Source organism: Octopus bimaculoides, chromosome 16 (assembly GCF_046866305.1).
Source record: "Octopus bimaculoides isolate indiv1 chromosome 16, ASM4686630v1, whole genome shotgun sequence".
Classification (NCBI taxonomy): Eukaryota; Metazoa; Mollusca; class Cephalopoda; order Octopoda; family Octopodidae; genus Octopus; species Octopus bimaculoides.
In genome coordinates, this window is record NC_142943.1 from 22,387,060 (window position 1) to 22,407,021 (window position 19,962).

The 19,962-nt window shown below is 34.8% G+C and overlaps 1 protein-coding gene across 1 annotated transcript in view; it reads right to left on the minus strand.

Annotated features, from left to right (window-relative positions):
- Nucleotides 1-9,783: 9,783 nt before the first annotated feature.
- LOC106877567 (uncharacterized) overlaps nt 9,784-19,962 on the minus strand; it is a 28,997-nt gene continuing 18,818 nt past the window's right edge. The window contains exons 2-3 of the mRNA XM_089364264.1: nt 16,485-16,615; nt 9,784-10,973 (exon numbers count right to left, since the gene is read on the minus strand). Of these exons, the coding sequence (XP_089220390.1) occupies nt 10,791-10,973; nt 16,485-16,615 (314 nt within the window). The 3' untranslated portion in view covers nt 9,784-10,790. The remainder of the gene's footprint in view (nt 10,974-16,484; nt 16,616-19,962) is intronic.

A 19,962-nucleotide genomic window follows, 5' to 3' on the forward strand; every position in this document is an offset into this window, starting at 1 on the left:
CCTGAAGGGATTTGCGATTTGTCTGCTTTCCAACTTACTAAGACTTTAGTCTTTGCTAAATTAACTCTAAGGCCACCTTTCATTCCAGGTCTTGCTTTCACACCTGGAATTTCTTCTCTATTTCTGGTTGTGATTCAGTTATTAAAACGAGATTATCAGTATAGAAGAGCACCCAGGAAAATCCTGACTTAAATTCCTGTTATTGCCTGGAGAAAAATGATGAACGAGAGGGGACTAAAGACTGAATCTTGGTGAACTCCTACTTGTACACTCAATTCCTTGCTATACTCATTGCTAACCCTCACCTTACTAACAACATTCCTGCACAGTTCTCACCAATCAGTCATCTATGCCTAGTTTCTACATTGACCACTAGATTAGGGGAAGCCTGTCAAAAGCTTTCTCTATGTCAACAAAAGCCAAGTACAGATGTTTAATTTTGGCTAAGCACTTCTCCTACAGATGCCTTACCAGGAAGGTAGCATCAGTAATGCTTCTCCCTGGCACAAAACTAAACTGCATCTCATCTAGACTAACTCTCTTCCTAATTAGTTAGGCTATGACATTCTCCATAATTTTCATCACCAGATCCAATAATTTGATACCTCTGTATTTATACATCTCTCCACCTCTAAGAGCCATTTCTTCATCATACTTTCTACTGCCATTTAAGTTTCCTGTTACCTTAATCTTACTACCTGTCCAGCTCACTAGGATACTCTCTAGCCTTTCTTTCTTCCCCTGAATCCACCCATTGTTTTTTCACACCCACCCACTGTCTCTCTCTTTCTTCAGTATCTCCTCATTTTGAATGCTTTTGCAGCATTCACACACTGCTCTTCCCCTTCCTTCTTACCACTAGTGTATCCTCCAGCATTTCCTTCTCTTACTACCCATTCTCATAACTTCTCTGCCTCTTCAATACCTCTTATCATCTTTTTCTCTTTTGGCCTACTGCCACATACCCATCTCTTTCTTTCAATAATTTTCTCTAGATTCCTCTACACAACTGCTCCCTTCCTATCCCCTTTCTGTCACACCTAACCATACTCGTACCTTATAATGTTGGATAGCCTTAGACAGCCCCGTTACACAACCCACCCCATCATCTTTTCAGTTATCTGCTTCTTTTCTCAAAAACACCTTCACTAATCCCTTCCTTCCCCATAATCATCACAGTTGGTGCCATGAAAAAAGCACACAGTACAGTCCATAAAATGCTTGGTATTAGGAAGGGCAACCACCTAAGAGAAACCATGCCAAAATAAGCAAGATGTAATCCTTCCAGGCACATGGCCTAGTATGTTAGAGCAGTGGACTTGTGGTCGAGGGATCGTGGATTTGAATTTCAAACCGGGTGATGTGTGTGTTTATGAGTGAAACACCTAAGCTCCATGTAACTCGGGCAGAACATAATGGTAAACTTCTGCTGACTCTTTCACCACAACTTTTTCTCACTCTTTCCTCCTGCATCTAGCAGCTCGTCTGTGATGGACCGGTATCCCATCCAGGTGGAGAACCTATACACCAATGAAACTGGCCCTTATGAGCCAGGCATGGCTCGAAAAGGAACAAACAACAACAACAATCCTCCCAACTCATCAGATCCAGTCAAACCATCAATGTCATGCCAGCATGGAAACCAAATGCTTAACGATGATAATGATGATGATATTATATATACAAGGTGCGTAAGGTACTGGAGGACATACCTTTTCTTGGTCACTGCAGCAATTTTTGCTAACACTATATAATCTTTATTTCAGAACATAATAATAGCAGACCCTCAGCTGACTCAGAAAATGAAGAGGCATGCTGTTATCATGGCTATGAAGGCAGAGCATTACGATTTAGAAATATATCCATTTTCAAAAGTTGCAAAATCTTTCATCTATTAGGTTGTCAAGAAAGTTCTTGTGGTTTTTAACCTTTAAATTCAGATGCACATATCTCGGCTCAAACAAAACTTTATTAATCGAAATAAACACCATCAGAATCAACACACTTTTGACAACGCGAAACAAGTTTATTTATGCCAGTAGCGTAAAAATCCTGCATTCAGGTGGCGATGAAGTCATTGAAGCTGTGTTTGGCATTGTCTTGGTTTTTGAAGCATTTCCCATACAGGAAGTTGTCAAGATACTTGAAAAAGTGGTAGTCGGTAGGCAAGAGGTCTGGTGAGTATGGCAGATGAGGCAGAGTTTCGTAGCCCAATTCGTTCAACTTCTGCAGGGTTAGTTGTGTGAAGTGCGGCCGAGCGTTATCGTGGAGAAGAATTGGTCCTTTTCTATTGACCAATGCTGGCTGTTGTTGTTGGAGTTTGTTATGCATTTCATCCATTTGTTGACAGTACTTCTCCACTGTAATGATTTCGCCTGGATCCAAAAAACTGTGATGGATGAGACTGGCCGCACACCACCAAACAGTCACCATGACCTTCTTTTGGTGCAACTTTGGCTTTGGGAAGTGCCATGGAGCTTCGTTGGCGTCCAACCACTGAGCTGAGCATCGCCAGTTGTCGTAAAGAATCCACTTTTCATCGCAAGTCACAATCCGGTCGAGAAACGGGTCGTTCTTGTTGCGTAAAAGAAGGGAAGATGACACTTCAAAACAGCATTCTTCTTTTTTTTTTGGTTGTCGTTCAATTTGTGTGGCACCCATTTCTCAAGTGATTTTGTTTTTCCAATCTCTTTCCAGTGGTTGGAAATTGTCGTATATGTTACGTCTACTTCAGAAGCAAGCTCTCGAACAGTTGTGCGTGGATTGGCTTCGATTAAAGCTCTTAGTTGATTGTTGTCAACATCCGATGGCTGACCACTACACTTATCGTCTTCAAGACTCTCGTCACCGCTACAAAATTTCTTGAACCACCATTGTGCTGTACGTTCATTAGTTGCACTTGGGCCAAATACATCGTTGATATCGCAAGCTGTTTCAGCTTTTTGGTTTAGCTTGAACTGGGATAAGAAAATTGTGCGAATTTGCTTTTTATCCATGTTGTATTCAACGTTCGGGAAAAAATGGCCTGATTATTCAAAAAGAAAAAGAGTAACACGATTAGATTGAAAAACGGCCTTTAAAATGATATATAAAGTCAAAGTAATTTAATGAAAATTAATTTGAAAATACATCGTTTAAAACCAAAATTAAAAGTTCCGCAAGAACTTTCCTGACAGTTTAATACAAAGTTCGTAAGAAGTTAGAGACCAACAATGGAAACCTATCACCAGTATCAAAGCATAAAAAAACATTCCAAACACTCTGAAATCATCAGAAAACCTGAATTTATACAGCAAGTTCAACAGATCCTTGACTACAATCTCAGAAATACCATGAGGTCAATTGCAAAAAATCTCTGTGTCAGGAGTAACAATGAGAAATGATGTCAGCAAAGACACCAGATATAAGTCTTATATGATGGGAAAGTTCAATTTAAGTAAAAAAAAGCAAAAGAAATCTCTACATCAGATTTAAAAGGCCCTTAGACTAACTGAAAAATCAAACAGAAGATTTGATTTTGTTTTTCTCAGACAAGAAAAACTTCAACCAAGATCAAAAAGTTAACAGAAAAAATGGCAGATGGTTATGTGCAGGCTCCTATAAAGTTTCAAGAGGAAAGAAAGTTTGAAGGATTTGAATTCTAACACAGAATTGAACTTCACACAGTGAAAAATATATGAAAAAAGATTCTGAAGGAAAAAAAAAAACGTTAACACAGAATTGGACTACGTATGGTGAAAAGTAATATGCACACACTGAAAAATATATATAAAAAAAGAACCTGAAGAAATAAAAAATGTCAGATAAAACTGGAACACTACACAGAACTTAACTACACGCAGTGAAAAATAATCGTGTGGAAGAGAAAAAAAAAAATAATAAACCTGTTCGAAGGATTTATAAATCAGGTCACTATATGTTGCAGCACTACCAGTAATAATGTACACTTGGTAATGTACACTTTGTAAAAAAAAAAAAAAAGATTCTGTGTAGAACAAAAAATAATTCTGGTCAAAAGAAAAGTAAAAATGAAAAAATATTAACAATACATTTAAAGCGAGTCATGCCATAAAATTTCAAATGTAGGCAGATATCATCTGCTGAAATTGAAAACGAACCAGTTGCTAAGAAAGTTAAAATGGACATAGAAAATGCAAGCCATTTTGTGATTGAGGATATTAAACAAGACCTCCTTGGAAAGACTCCAGATGTTGAAAATTGGTATATATATATATATATATATATACAGACAGTTTATCTTTTCTGGTTATAATATCATTATTAGTAATCTTAAATTTTATCTTCATACAACATAACAATATTGTTTATATACAATCACACATTGTAACCCATGATAATTTCCTCTGTATTAATATCAGGTTTTATTAGCGTCTTGCCCCTTTAACTGGATTTAGAGTCTTCCCCTACCCAGCTTTATACATTTCCTAAAATCCTGACAATATTTATGACCATACCCAACTTCTGAACAGACACTGCCTTAGATTTTGTAGTTGATAAAAAAGACTAATAAATTAAAAATGAACCACAATCCTTTACAAGCTATGACCCTAACAAACTTCATACAGTTCTTAAAAGTGTAGTATATTCTGAGTTACATTAGTAGCAACATGGACTTTTCCCCTCTTCTTGCTCTATTATAGTATTTGAGTAAAATTATATTAAAGTATCCAACTAATTATATATATTATATATATATATACGACGGGCTTCTTTCAGTTTCCGTCTACCAAATCCACTCACAAGGCTTTGGTCAGCCCAAGGTTATAGTAGAAGACACTTACCTAAGGTGCCACGCAGTGGAACTGAACCCAGAACCATGTGGTTGGAAAGCAAGCTTCTTACCACAGCAACTTCTGTGCTTATATATATTTTTTTTTTTTCAAAAATTACACACCATTATCTATATATATATATATATATATCTCAATAATAACAGTGATTGTTTCTTATTAGGAACAAGAGGGTTAATAGGACTGCAAGGGAAGTGCTCAAGTAAATGAGACGAGTATAATAAATTTACAAATTTTGGTTGTAGAACAAACAACAAATTAAGGTCATCCAACTAATATATCACATCTCGAACAATTAATCACATATAAAGAAACATAATGCTTTTTCTATACATAGAATACGGATGCACAAAATCACAGAAGATGAAACAATGTTTCATTTAGACAGGCATATAGAAAAAAATGAGTACAGTCTATCGCAATATAAAAAATTAATATTTCAGCGTCTAAAAAATTTTTTTTACATTATAAAACCTAAAATAATAAATATATAAAAATATAAATATAGAAATACGTATATATAAGAAACATATAAATACATAAGGTATAGATAAAAGGAAACCTTTTAAGAAAAGCTGGTGTCCAAGCAAAAAAAATAACAAAAACAAAAAACACGAGAGTGAATTACGGTAATGACTCCTTTGTCAGGGGAAAATAGTAACACCACATACCAATACGAGATTTCTTTGGGAAATTTCCCCTGAAATGGCCACAGAGACTGTATTTTTTTTTTTTTTTTTGCTTGGACACCGGCTTTTCTTAAAAGGTTTCTTTTTACCTTAAAAAGTAACTTTTGATCGCAAAAAATTCTTAATCGATGAACTTTTATCTATACCTTATGTATTTATATGTTTCTTATATATATGTATTTTTATGTTTATATATTTATTATTTTAGGTTTTATAATGTAAAAAAAATTTTCAGACACTGAAATATTAATTTTTTATATTGCGATAGACTGTACTCATTTTTTTCTATATGCCTGTCTAAATGAAACATTGTTTCATCTTCTGTGATTTTGTGCATCCGAATTCTATGTATAAGTAAAAGCATTATGTTTCTTTATATATGATTAATTGTTCGAGATGTGATATATTAGTTGGATGACCTTAAATTTGTTGTTTGTTCTACAACCAAAATTTGTCATATATATATATATGCATGTATATACTTATATGCATGTATATACTTATATGCATGTATATATTTATATACAAGTATATTTATATGCATATATTCTTTTAGAATAAAAGAATATATGGGTACAAGACGTCACCAACTGTGTAAACATGAAGTACAAAAACAAACAAATTAAATACGCAAGTAACAAGAGAAAATATGGAAAACAGGACAAGTGACACAGAAAAAAAACCTTCATCAGTTGTTAGCTGTCTGTCTACTCCTCATTTCGAGCATTCAATGACAATATGAGTCTTCCAAAGACAGTTGCTCCCATAAGTTCCAAAATAAAATTTTGTATTTATGGAGAGGCAAAGTTGGGAACAAAAACAGGTTAGTGGAGACACACACACACACACATATATATGTATGTATATAAAATTTTGTATGTTTGGATAGGCAAAGTCGGGAACAAAAACAGGATAGTGGAGACATGTATATATATATATATATATATATATATATATATATATATATATGTGTGTGTGTGTGTGTGTGTGTGTGTGTGTGTATGTATATATATGTATGTATATATATGTATATATATATATATAGATATATATATATGTATGTACCTTCGAAACGTGGAGTAGATAAAACGGAACAACTGATGAAGGGAATGTTCTTTATGCTGCCTGTCTCGTTTCTCTATTTGTTTCTTTCGTTGTTCGAAAAAATTTCGTTTTCTATGTTTTTGTTTTTTATGTTCTCGTTTCTCATTTTGCTCGTGTTTTTGACGTCCTTTACCCATATATGCATGTATATATACATGTATATGTAGGAATGTACATATAGGTAGGTACTTATGTGTGTGTGTGTGTGTGTATATATATATATGTGTGTTTGTTGTTCGTGTTTGTCCCCTCACTATTGCTTGACAAATGATGGTGTGTTTATGTCCCTGTCACTTAGCAGTTTGGCAAAAAGAAACCGATAGAATAAGTACTAAGCTTACAAAGAATAAGTCCTGGAGCCAGCTTAATCGACTAAAGGTGGTGCTCCAGCATGGCCACAGTCAAATGACTGAAGCAAGTAAAAGTATAAAAGAGAAGAAATATAATTCTGCGTGGAACAAGAAAAAAATCTAAAAAAGAAGAAAAGTGGTTCTGGTTGCAAGAAAAAGTAATGAAAAATAAAAAAATGCTGTGTTGAAAAAAAAATCTCAATGTGGGGAGGTGTTGTGATGGAGACCCCAGGTGAGAAGTGGGCTGGTCCACTACTAATAAATAGTGTCAGTCAGTGAGACATAACATGATGCGTCCTTAATTTTTTCCACGAGGCCTTAAGGTTAACTCTGCCACTGACATTAAGGTTCTGGAAACAGTTGTTAAGCTCTGGATAGACAATGTACACAATGGAAGGCCAGCCATATGTACTTTAGCAAACTCTGCACCATCACATAAGGCATATGGAATGCAGGAATGGATGGTTGAAAATATTCATGATCACATAACCCCTAACACATGACCTCTTAATTTTCCAGATCTCAATCCATTGGCCCATTACGTGTGGAGTGTTGTTGAGAGATTAGTCAATGAATGCACCCATAACACCAATATTTTTTGAAATCTGCCATAGTCAGAATAATGTCCAAAATGAACCAGGACCACTTGATTTGAGCATGTAGACGATTTAGATCTTGTATAAAAGCAGTTATTGAAGCTGAAGTTGGCTGTATTCAATAACATTATAGAAAAGGTTTATTTTTGTCCTCATAGCATTTTTGATAAAATGGTATTATCCGTTATTACACATCTATTTTTCTTATAAACATAAATCTGTCCTCAAATATCTTATGCACCCTGTATGTATATATATATAGTTGGAATTTACAAAAAATCAAAAGACAAAGACAGGTTTATAAACAACAACCAGGTGTATTAGTTTAACACTCGGGAAGGTGAGAAAGTCTTTCACGTTTCGAGCATACGCTCTTCAACAGAAAGGAACATGAGAAAATAAACAGAGAGAGAATAAAAAAAGCTTTAGTGGCTAGCGGTCAATCATGGCAATGGCCAGACAGAGAGGTGCAGGAGTAGCTGTGTGGTAAGTAACTTGCTTACCAACCACATGGTTTTGGGTTCAGTCCCACTGCCTGACACCTCGGGCAAGTGTCTTCTATTTTAGCCTCAAGCCGACCAAAGCCTTGTGAATGGATTTGGTAGACGGAAACTGAAAGAAGCCCATTGTATATATATGTATGTGTGTGTGTGTGTGTGTGTCTATGTTTGTGCATCTGTCCCACCCACCGATGACCGATGTTGGTGTGTTTATGTCCCGTAACTTAGCGGTTCGGCAAAAATGACTAATAGAATAAGTACTAGGTTTAAAAAGAATAAGTCCTGGGGTCAATTTGTTTGACTAAAGGCGCTCTGTTTATTTCCTCATATTCCTTTCTGCTGAAGAGCATAGGCTTGAAACATAAAAGACTTTCTCATTTTCCGGAGTAAACTAATACACCTGCTTGTTGTTCATACACCTGTCTTTGTCTTTTGTTTTACTGTAAATTTCAACTATATATATATATATATATATAAATAAGGGAATATAATCCAAGCTGTATTCTAGCGAAGCACATCTGTGTATTCCAGTAATCAAAATGAATGTAAGTAGATGTTTTATTTTAAATGAAGTTGAGATACCTGGTGAGCTTGCAGACCAAGTATGCATTAAAACAAAGATTAGAATATATGGTATCATTTTAATTCCTTGTTACACGTGTTTCATTACAATATGGGAAATACATTCTATGAATATAAATATTAATAGAATAAAATGTCACAGGCTGACAAAAGATTTGGTAGGCTAATATTACCATCATGTATGTGAGTGAAAGTGCTTGTGCTTCCTAACAAAGAGGAGGGAAAACACTACCACACTTGGAAACAAGTGGAGGCTGGTGACAGGAAGGGTATCTGGCTGTAGAAAATCTGCCACACAAAAAGTGCTGCACATGTATGTAGATTAAAAAAAAAAAAAGGTGCAGACATGGCTGTGTGGTACCTTGGGCAAGTGTTTTCAATAGCCTCACCTGATCAAAGCTTTTGACTGGATTTGGTAGATGGGAACTGAAAGAAGGCTATTGTATGCATGTATATATGTATATATGTATATATGTATGTATGTTCTATGTGTGCCATAAATATCGCCATCAGTTTAGAGAAAAATTTGTAGTTTAGAATCAAGTAGTTCTTTGACTGCTATTTCTAAATTTTTAGTATGTTGGAGAAGCAACTCAATGCTAATCCCTGTATATTTATGATTATATATATATATATATATATATATACATATATATATGTATGTGTGTGTGTGTATGTGTGTGTGTGCGTATTTTTCTCTCTGTGTTTGTCTTCCATCACTGCTTAACAACCGGTGTTGGTGCACTTACATCCCCATAACTTAGTGGTTTGGCAAAAAAGACTGACAGAATATGTACTAGGCTTAAGAATATTTCCTGGGGTTGATATGTTTGACTAAAATGTTCAAGGTGATGCACCAGCATGGCTGCAGTTAAATGACTGAAACAAGTAAAAGATAAAAAGGTGTGTGTGTGTGTGTGTGTGTGTGTGTGTGCATGATTACACACACACATATACATTCATCTAGTGCAATTCAAACCTTAAATTTTGTAACAGATAACCAGTATTTAGAACACCATTTATATTTCTGTTCATGTATTGTAATTGTATCCCTTGGTATGGAATCTGGGTTTGAGTGTTCTACTAAATATATGTGGAAAACAACAAAAATGAGAGATTATTTGAAAGATATTTAGGTCCACTATCTTATATATGATCCATTAACATAGAGGCATTATTAATTATATAATGCAAAGTACATTATCAAGTCTTGCTGTCAAATCGTCAGATGCATAACTTTTATACTTAACATTATTGGATGACAGAATTCCCCCATCATGGAGACAGCAAGTTTACTGTCATGGAGATGGTAAATTCTGTCAACATTTTTCAGTCCAATCAAGTTACATGTAAAAGTTACACATCTCTGATGATTTGACAATAAGCCTTGAATAAAGTAATTTTCATTACATCAACAAGGTCTCATGTTTTTCTTTTATTATGCCATATAATGTATACACATACACAAGTATATAAGAACAACATTAAACCTGTTTTTCAGTTTACTCCAAGCTTCTCATTGCCATTTTTAAGAACATTTCATTTTTTAAGTGAATGAACAAAGATACACACACACATATGTTTCCCAATCATAGAGTTTGGGACTCAGTTCCACTGTAAGGCACCTTAGGCAAGTGTCTCCAGCTATAGTCCCAGGTCAACCAAAGCCTTCTGAGTGGGATTTGGAAAATGCTTCTGTGTGTGTGTGTGTGTGTGTGTGTGTGTGTGTGTGTGCGCGCGCGCACGTATGTGTGTTTGTGTCTCTTTGTCTTGATATTGCATGATTGTTGTAAATGAATGACATTCATTTCCAACATTCTGCTAAAAACATGTCTGGCTATGAGGCAATATTACTTGACTTGGAAACAGGTGAGAAAAAGCATCTGGATGTAGAAATTCTGCTTCAATAAACTCTATCCAACCCATGCAAGCAAGAGAAAGTAGATGTTAAAATGATAATGATGATACATACATGCATACTCACCTACACATACTAATATATACATGCACACAAATACATATATACATGTGTATGTAGAAATACACACACCAATCTACCCACAGGCACACACACATGTATATCTGTATACATACATTTTTTATAAGTATATGTCTGTGTGTGAGTGTGTTTAATAGTTTATAGCTACAAACATCTTTATTAGTTGCATCCTAAAATTATATGGTCTCTTCCAAGAATTAGCAGCTGTGATAGGTAAGCAGGAAGTGTGTGTTTAATTTTTTCTGTTTCGATCATATCACGCAAGCCTTCCAGAACATGTGGACCAGAAAACTGAACTTTGCTGTTGAATCCACGAAACTTATCATCATTTGGATATCTCATCTAGAGAAGAAAAAATATATAAATATATGTCATATAAGAATATACAGCAAAATGCATTCAACCACAAAACAAATATAACCACCAAAATTTTCAGTGCTTAATTTAATTCAAATATACATTTAGCAGTGATTATTTTAAAATCATAACTATTGATATATACCAAAGGTTTGAGACTTTTCAAGAGAGACTTATTAATTTCAAAGAAGTACAATACTCTAATCTTCTTCAAATGCATTTGTTGTAGCACTTCATGAAGGCCCCATGGAAGTCCTTTCAAGTGAAAGGTGTGAGCCCCCTCCATCTTCTCAAGGTTTTCAAAATGACTGCCCTTGAGGTTCTCCTTCAGCTTGGGGAACCACCAAAAGTCACAGTGAGCAATGTCTGGACTGTAGAGAGTGAGAGACAGTTTTGATGCCCATCTCTGTCAAGTAGTTGGTTACTAGGATGGAACAGTGGACTGGTGCATTGTCTTGTGCAGGTTTCATAGACCTGAGTGGAAGAGCTTAGATCATTTGTGACAAAATCTCTTCCTGAGCTCCCTCAAAACTGTTACAAGGTGCTCTTTCTTTACTGTCTGGCCAGAGGGAATTCAGTGGATATAGATAATGACCTTACTGTCAAAAAGTGGGAGCGTCATGAGCTTCCTAGTGGGTCTGGAGGAGCCACAATGCAGCCTGTCCCTTGGTTTCTGAATCATAAAAGTAGATCTAACATCTGTCACAGGTTACCAGAGACTCAAGTACTCTTGGATTGGAGATAATTAGCTCAACCATTTCCTGCTACCACTAATGCATCTTTCCTTTTGTTCATTACTGAGCACACTGGGAACAAACTTAGCAGAAGTTTTGTGCATGTCCAAATCTTCGAGAATGATTTAGTGTAGAGTTGCCATACCAACTGGAAATTATATGCTTATTGTCTTTACAGACACATGACTGTTTCATCCAGAAAATTTCAAATCTTTTCAACCAGTTTTGATGTTTTGACATCCCCCTCCCTTCTACACCTCTCATCCTCTCTCAACTCCTGTCTACTACTCTTGAACCTCTTGTGCCAATGAAAAAACAGGTGCTTGCAATCAGGGATATTTCATAAGTTTCTGTAGTGATTTTACCCAGTTTAACATAAAACTTTATAGCAAAGCAAGCTTCCAAATTGCTTTCACATCCTGACAGCATTCTGCAAACTAGTCATCTGTGACAAGCAGTATTTAGTAGGGTGTGTTCAAAGTGCTATTATAGCTGTTCCTTCAAACTGAAATAAAAATGTTGGCAGGTAAACTTATTACATGTATAATAATGATACATTAAAATTACAATAATCTAGGACAGTTATAATTGTCACTCCTAAAAAAATAAGGTCTCAAAACTTCTGGAATGCACCTTACAAATGTTTATTCTTTTTATCAACTCTAAGAATCAACCATCTTTTTACACCTGTATTGTTTGGTATATACTGAGATTTTAAGTTTTGTCTATATTGTGTATATTGGTTACTTAGTTGCTGTATGTGCTATTTAGAAACTCTCTCTCTCACACAAGTTTTCTTCAATTTCTACACTTTTGTAGACAACAGACAGCTTCCTGAACTTGTATCCACTTTTTACTTATTCTGTACATTTCACTAAATCAACTCTCCAGTACTAATTATGTTATTTAAGTAACATTGTTGTACTACCTCTGTTAAGTCATCTATGCATTTATGGATTTCATTTCATGGGTACTCCTACTGTACAATATTCACATTTGCAATCTTGCCTTCCTCTCAGCCTGCCACATATTTACTATACCTTTTCCTTATGCTGAGTACACAATATTGAAGTCCATTCTACACCATTAGCTAGTCCTCAGATAGTATTGGCATTTTGACCACTTTGATTTGAACAGTCAGAGACTGAAGACAAAGCCCTACTAGACATCGACTAATGCACTTAATTCTCTGCTAAATTTGTTGCCAATCCTTATGTTGCTTACAGCATCTTTGTACAATGCTAATATTCAGCTATACTTAGTTTAACCAGCACCCACTAGACTATGGAATTCAATATAAAGTTGTCAGTTAAATCTTTTCATGTATGTCTTACTAGGAATATGGCTAATGTGATACAAACTGTGTTTTATTCAAGTTAATTCAATCCTCCTCTGTCTGTCGGTTTCATTTTGCATAGGTTTTTCTTATCTCACTCATGTTTATCCTCCAACCCTCTTGCATTTTTGACTGAGGGCAAGTGCACTAGCTTCATTCCAAATACACATTGCACTTATTCAGAAAATTCCTTGCCTCCTCCATTAGCCTCCTAATTTAAAATTTGTTACTTTTTTTTTTTTCAGAGACTGTTATTAAATTATTATAACTCTAGTTACAACCAGATCACTGACTGGTTAACTGGCGCCCTGTACCATCTGCAAACTTGGTCAGTAGTTTGCAGCAGGTTGTTCTAAGAAATATCCTGATGTCTATTATACTATTCTATCAGCTCCCTATCAAAATAGGACTCAACCATTGCTAACTGGAAGTTCTTTTAACTCCACCCACTTTTTTTTGTAAAGTGACACATTTCTTTCTAGAGACTTTCGACAACCATTTCACATAAATTATTTCGTAGATAAAATTCAAGGCCAGCCCAGTGCTCCAGTCCACTAGAGTTGTATATAACCAGCTGGATGGGTAGCTTTTTGAAATTCATGTTTTAAAGGATGCGAGCATGTCTGTGTAGTTAAGATGCTTACTTTCTGGTCAAAGGGTTTAGTTTTGATTTCACTGTGCAACACTAAATGTCAATGTCTTCTACTATAGACTGGGAATGATGGAAGTATGGAGCTGAATTTGTCAAAAAGAAACTGTATGGAATTTATCACATGTATGTATATATCTTTTGCTTATATAAATTTGCAAAAAAAAAAAAAAATAATAATAACTTGTATTAATTACACATACTCCTTTAGCTCTGTTGCTATCATAAATGTAGTAAACTAGTAACTAGCCAGCTGAAAACATATTACTAATAGTACTATAGTTAAGAAAAATGCGACATAAATAAATATTGAGATAATTTTCACTACACAAATTCTTGAAATATTCTTCATGAATCATAGTCATAGCTTTCGTGTACATCAATATATCCATCCAGGTATTTCTTGAAACAACCAGTGGAATCAGTTACTATAATGGGGCTATCATTGTCAGCAATGATGCTACCATGCATATGGGCTTCCTACAATCAGTCCCTTTTCTCATCAACTTATCCTAACTGTTGGGATAAGTAGAGGTCCATAATTCATCACTGTCATCGCTTAACATCCATCTTCCATGCATGCATGGGTAGGACAGTTCACAGGAGCTGGTCAGGTAGAAAAACTACGCTACACTACCATGTCTGTTTTGGCAGTATTTTTATGGCTGGATGCCCTTCCTAACACCAACCACTCTGCAGAGTGGACTCAGTGCTTTTTGTGAGGCACTAGCAGAAGCAAGGTTAGTTTTGGCATTTTTTTAACAGCTGGATGCCCTTCCAAATGCTAACCACTTTACAGTGTGGACTGGATGCTTTCATGTGGCACCAGGACTGGTAGGGTCAAAAAGTAACTTGCAAGACAAGGAATTATGAGAGGGGCAGGGGCATTTGAGAAGGAGAACTCTTGTCAGAGGATGAAAGGTTAGAGGGTGACAAAGAGACAGAGAGATAAAATCAGGTGTCTTGTTATGATGGAGGGAGCATTGGAGGAGGTGATCCAGTATCAGAAGATGAAAGGTTAGATTGTGATAGAGAAATAGAGAGGCAGCAATAGGTGTAAGGCGGTGAGCTGGCAGAAACGTTAGCACACCGGGCGAAATGCTTAGTGGTATTTCGTCTACCGCTACATTCTGAGTTCAAATTCCGCTGAGGTCAATTTTTCCTTTCATCCTTTCGGGGTCGATTAAATAAGTACCAGTTACGCACTGAGGTCGATATAAGCGACTTAATCTGTTTGTCTGTCTTTGTTTGTCCCCTCTGTGTGTAGCCCCTTGTGGGCAGTAAAGAAATAAGAAATAGGTGTCTTGCTATAGAGGAGGTACATAGTTATCCACTGAGAGAGAAAGAGAGGGAAAACAGCAAAGAATGAGGGCAGAAATAGATGTGCTACTATAGAGGAGATATGTAGCTACCCAGCCAGAGGGTAGAGAGAGAGTAAGAACTAGCAAAAGTATCAGAGAGAGCACGAGAGAGATGGTATAGTGCCAGGGTATAATCATAAGTAACAATGATCAGAGCATAGATATGAAATCATTTGTTGAAACAGATACTGTTATATTTTGGGATAGTCATTTTCTTTTTCTTGCCAAATAAACACATGCACTATATATTCATTCTTCTCTTGTTTATTATTGTTCTTATTTCCATTGTCTGGAAATCTGTGACTAAATAGAACAGGAGGAAACACATGGGATAGAAGAGTAACTGAAGAGGTCACAGATGTGTGACAAAAGACTTTTAGACAATGGACATAAGATAAAATACGAACAATAATAAACGAGTGAAGAGCGAATATATAGTGCGTATGTTTATTTGGCAAGAAAAAGAAAATGACTATCCCGAAATATAATGACAATTATTTTATCTACACACTTATTCACTAGGTGTGTGTGTATCATCATCATCATCTAACATCCATCCAGCCCATGCCAATATGGAGAATATGTTAAATAATGATGATACACACACACACAAATGCAAAATATACATATATGTATGAAATGTACTCAAATAACCACAATCTTGCAAAACGTCTTGGTACCAACCAATGACTCTACTCAGAAAATGAGATGCATCCTGTTACATGTATGATTCAAGAGTACCAGCACAGACTGTTTGGTTATGTTGCTTGATTTTCCAAGTTAGACCCTGCTGACCATGTTCTCTTCACTGAAGATCTGGCTGGGTTGATAGCTCATATTGGTCAACCACATGCCACATGGTCATGGAAGATGAGGATGTATATTGTGGAGATGGAGATGGGGACTCTGCTTAACAAGTTTCCCAGGAGAACCCAGGAATATACCAACAAATGGTGAATGTAGCAACATGCTGCAACAGCACAAGACTCCACACCTGATTTGATCTGTATCCAAAGCAGTGTGTAATCAACTATAATTATTTTACCTACATTCAAAGCACTGTCAAATCACAGATTCAAGTATTCATTTCCAAAGATTCATATTTACAATTTTCCTTGTACTAAAATAAAAATCTTTTCTATTCTCATATTTGTTCAGTTTTTGGTTTAGCTTTCTACTAAGTTACCAGTAACTGTGGAATCAATAGTCTGTTAGTTGTTGACATAGTCATTTCACTTTCCTTTGAGAAAATTCAGGAAGTTTTGTAGATAAAACATTGTGTGTATGTATGTGAGCATGTATCCCTCATAGAAATATTCTTAAACAGAGAGAAGTATATGAGATACAATGAAATAAAATTTTAAAAAGTCATAAACTTGACATCATGAAACACAAAAATTGCATTTTAATACTTACTGAAATATTAATATTTTCTAAAATTGGTAATTCTTCTTGACCAAGGAAGGTTTCTATTATTTCTTCTTTTCTCTCTTTCTGATTTTTCTGCTCAGAAATAATTTTGTCATCACCTTCCCATATGTCAGTTACTAAAGAAATACATATTTAAGGATAAAATACATAATAATAAAAAACATTACAAGAAAAAAATTAAGTATTTGACCAACACAGTCACATACTCTAATCTCCAAGTTCTTGTCATTATTACTGATGTAACAGAAAACAAGACAAGAAGGCTAGTAACAGATAAGACGGGTTGCAAAAGTATGTATTCTTTCACAAAACTATGCAACTTTTTCCACAAAATTTCACATATTTCTAGAAGAGCTTAATGAGCAAATTTATCAGTTTCATGATATGCATTAATGATGGACCATTGTTCTGATAAAGAGAAAAGAAAAAAAAAGAAAAAAAAACAAACAACATTCTAATGCATAATAATGCAACAATAAAAACAGTACACTCTTCTAGGAGTTGAAACAAGAGATTCCAATCATAAACATCTCAGCCAATTATTCATACATGGCATCAAACTATTTTATGATAACAATAGCATCAACTGAACTAATATCAGCTATATTAGTAGGTATCACTATAAAATGCCATACAGTTTGAATGCACAAAAACACACATTTTGCTTTGTCATTTTCATGTCAAAATAAACTTTTTCCATGGAAAATTATACATAATTTTGAAAGTTCTGGATGTGAACTTTCTTCTCATATAGATAAAACTAAAATCCAACAGTTATATATCATATCAGGGTTGCTCAATTATCCTGGTATTTCCACACATTTACAAAGTTTTTAAAAAAAATTTTTAATACTGCTATGTACAAGAATGCTATAACTTGAGTTGTGTTGAAAATCATACAGCTATGAAGAGGACAGTTTTTGCTTTCATTTGATATAAAAATCGATAGGGTAGGTCAGATAATTGTAGGAAATATAAAAATGAAAATTTATCATTAATTTTCACTCAGAAAAGAACATATTTTCTTCAAGATTTTTATATCTGTTGTAGAAGGATTCAGACCACCCCCAAGTAACTAAATGTGGACTGATACATTGTTATAAAATAAAGAACTGTCAGCAGTTCAATGTAAGCAGTTCACTGTCAGTTCATGAAACAAAGATTTTTTTGGTATAAAACCAAAAAATCGTTCAACATGGAAGACTTATTGGCCTCCGTGGTGCAGTTGCAACAACAGCAGCAACAACAACAAAATCAACAATTGCTGAAATTTTTCACACTCTCTGTTAACAGAGAGTGTGAAAAATTTTAATTAAATGAATTAAACGTTTAGTTTTTGTTCAAGGGCTTACTGCAAGCAAAGACGCAGATATACATTCCTGGATATTAACAAAATTGGAACAGGACCAAAATTTAACTCTACAGGCAGTAGCAGAAGAATGCCAGAGGATTATAAATCTAAGGCATGAAGCAGATAAAATTGAGGAGAAAGATTGCCCTCATATTCAGGCATGTCAACTGGTAATGAATAACAGAAAAAAAAGTCAAGGCTGAATCGGTGTTATAGGTGGTCTACATTTTTAAAAGTACCTGTCCATTTAAAAAAATACAATGCTTCAAGTGTGGTAAGAGAGGTCATAAAAAATCACACTGTAAAACAAAACCTAAAAAATGGTTCAACAGGAAAAAAAATCACATAAACAGGTGATGAGAAATATGAATGAGCCTCAAAAGATTTTTGTGTATGTAAAAATTAATGACACAAACGTAAAGTTACAATTGGATATAGGTAGTGATATCTCAATAATTAACATAGATACATCGAAAGAGAATTGGGAGACCAAGATTAAAAGAAACTTCAAAAATTGCATGTGGTGTTTCAGGAAAAAAATTTCATTTTAAGGGCAAAAAAACCTTAAAAGTTAGAGTTTTTAGGTTGAATAATACAAATTTATTTGGAACAGACTGGATGAAATTATTTAACTTATGGGACTTCTCCATAAATCTTTTTTGTAAAAATGTGAATGGTTTTCCTACCAGTACAAATAAGTCATCAGATGAATTAAAAAAAAAAAAATTAAAAAAGACTTTTCCTGAAGTTCTGTCTGATGAATTAGGTCTGTGCACCAAAACAAAGTCAAGGTAAAAGAAAATGCTATACTGGTATTTAAGCAAAAACGAACTGTACCTTTTGTAGCATTAGACCAGATAAATTCAGAGAGACTAGAAAAAAATTAGAGTTATCCAAAAAGTAGAATATAGTCAATGGGCATCACCAACTGTGTATGTTAAAAAAAAAAAAGAATAAAATCAGAGTGCATGTTTTTTCCACTGGTTTAAACAAATGTCTTAAAACATTCCACTAACCACTACCTACTCTGGAGGACATATTTGTGAAATTAAACAGTGGCAAGATATTTTCCAAATTGGATCTCTCTGATGCATACCTACAAATTAAAATAGACAATGAATGCTCTAAATACCTAACAATTAACACACATAAAAGTGTATAAATACAACAGGTTACCATTTGTCTTAAAAGTCATACTGGCAATTTTTCAACAGATTATGGGATGCAATGTTAGTGGACTGTGAATTTTCAATTCCATATCTGGATGACATATTCTTTTAAAGTGAATTCAGGGACCAACATGTCGAGCACGTAAAATATGTATTTGAAAAAAATAAGGGATTATGGCTTCACTTTGAGTGAGGAGAAGTGTGAATTCTTCTTACCTAAAATAAAATATTTAGGGCAAATCACTGACAAAAATGGATGTTGATTAGGTCCACTGAAGACAGGTGCAATTAAAAATACGCTTCCTCCAACAAATATAGCGACTGTACAAGCTTTTTTGGGACTGGCAAACTATTACCAAAATTATATTCCAAATATGCATAAGGTAAGGGTTCCACAAAATAATCTATTAAAAAAGATGTAAAGTGGAAGAACTAGTCTGAAAATTGTCAGGAGGCATTTGATGGAATTAAAAAATATCAACATCAGATTTGGCCTTAGCACACTTTGATCCTGTAGTGGAAATTGTTGTAGCTTCAGATGCCTCTGAGTACAGTATAGGGAGCAGTAATGCTATATAAATATAAAGATGGTAACATGAAGGTGGTGGTTCATGCCTCACGTTCTCGGATTTCAGCAGAAAAAAGTTACAGCCAAATCAAAAAAGATGCTCTCGTGATTATTTCTGTCATAAAAACATTTCATAGATTTTACACAGTAAAGGTTATTATCTATATATGGGTTTGAGAAAAGAATCCCTACCCATACTGCTAATAGGTTGCAATGCAGGGGTACTATGTTATTAAACTATGATTTTAATATGGGGTATATACCATCTAAGAAATTAAGACATGCTGACTGTTTAACAAGATTGATTTCAAAAAATGCTGAACCATTTGAAGATACCAAGACTGCTGCATTTCAAGTAGAAAATGAAATTAAAAG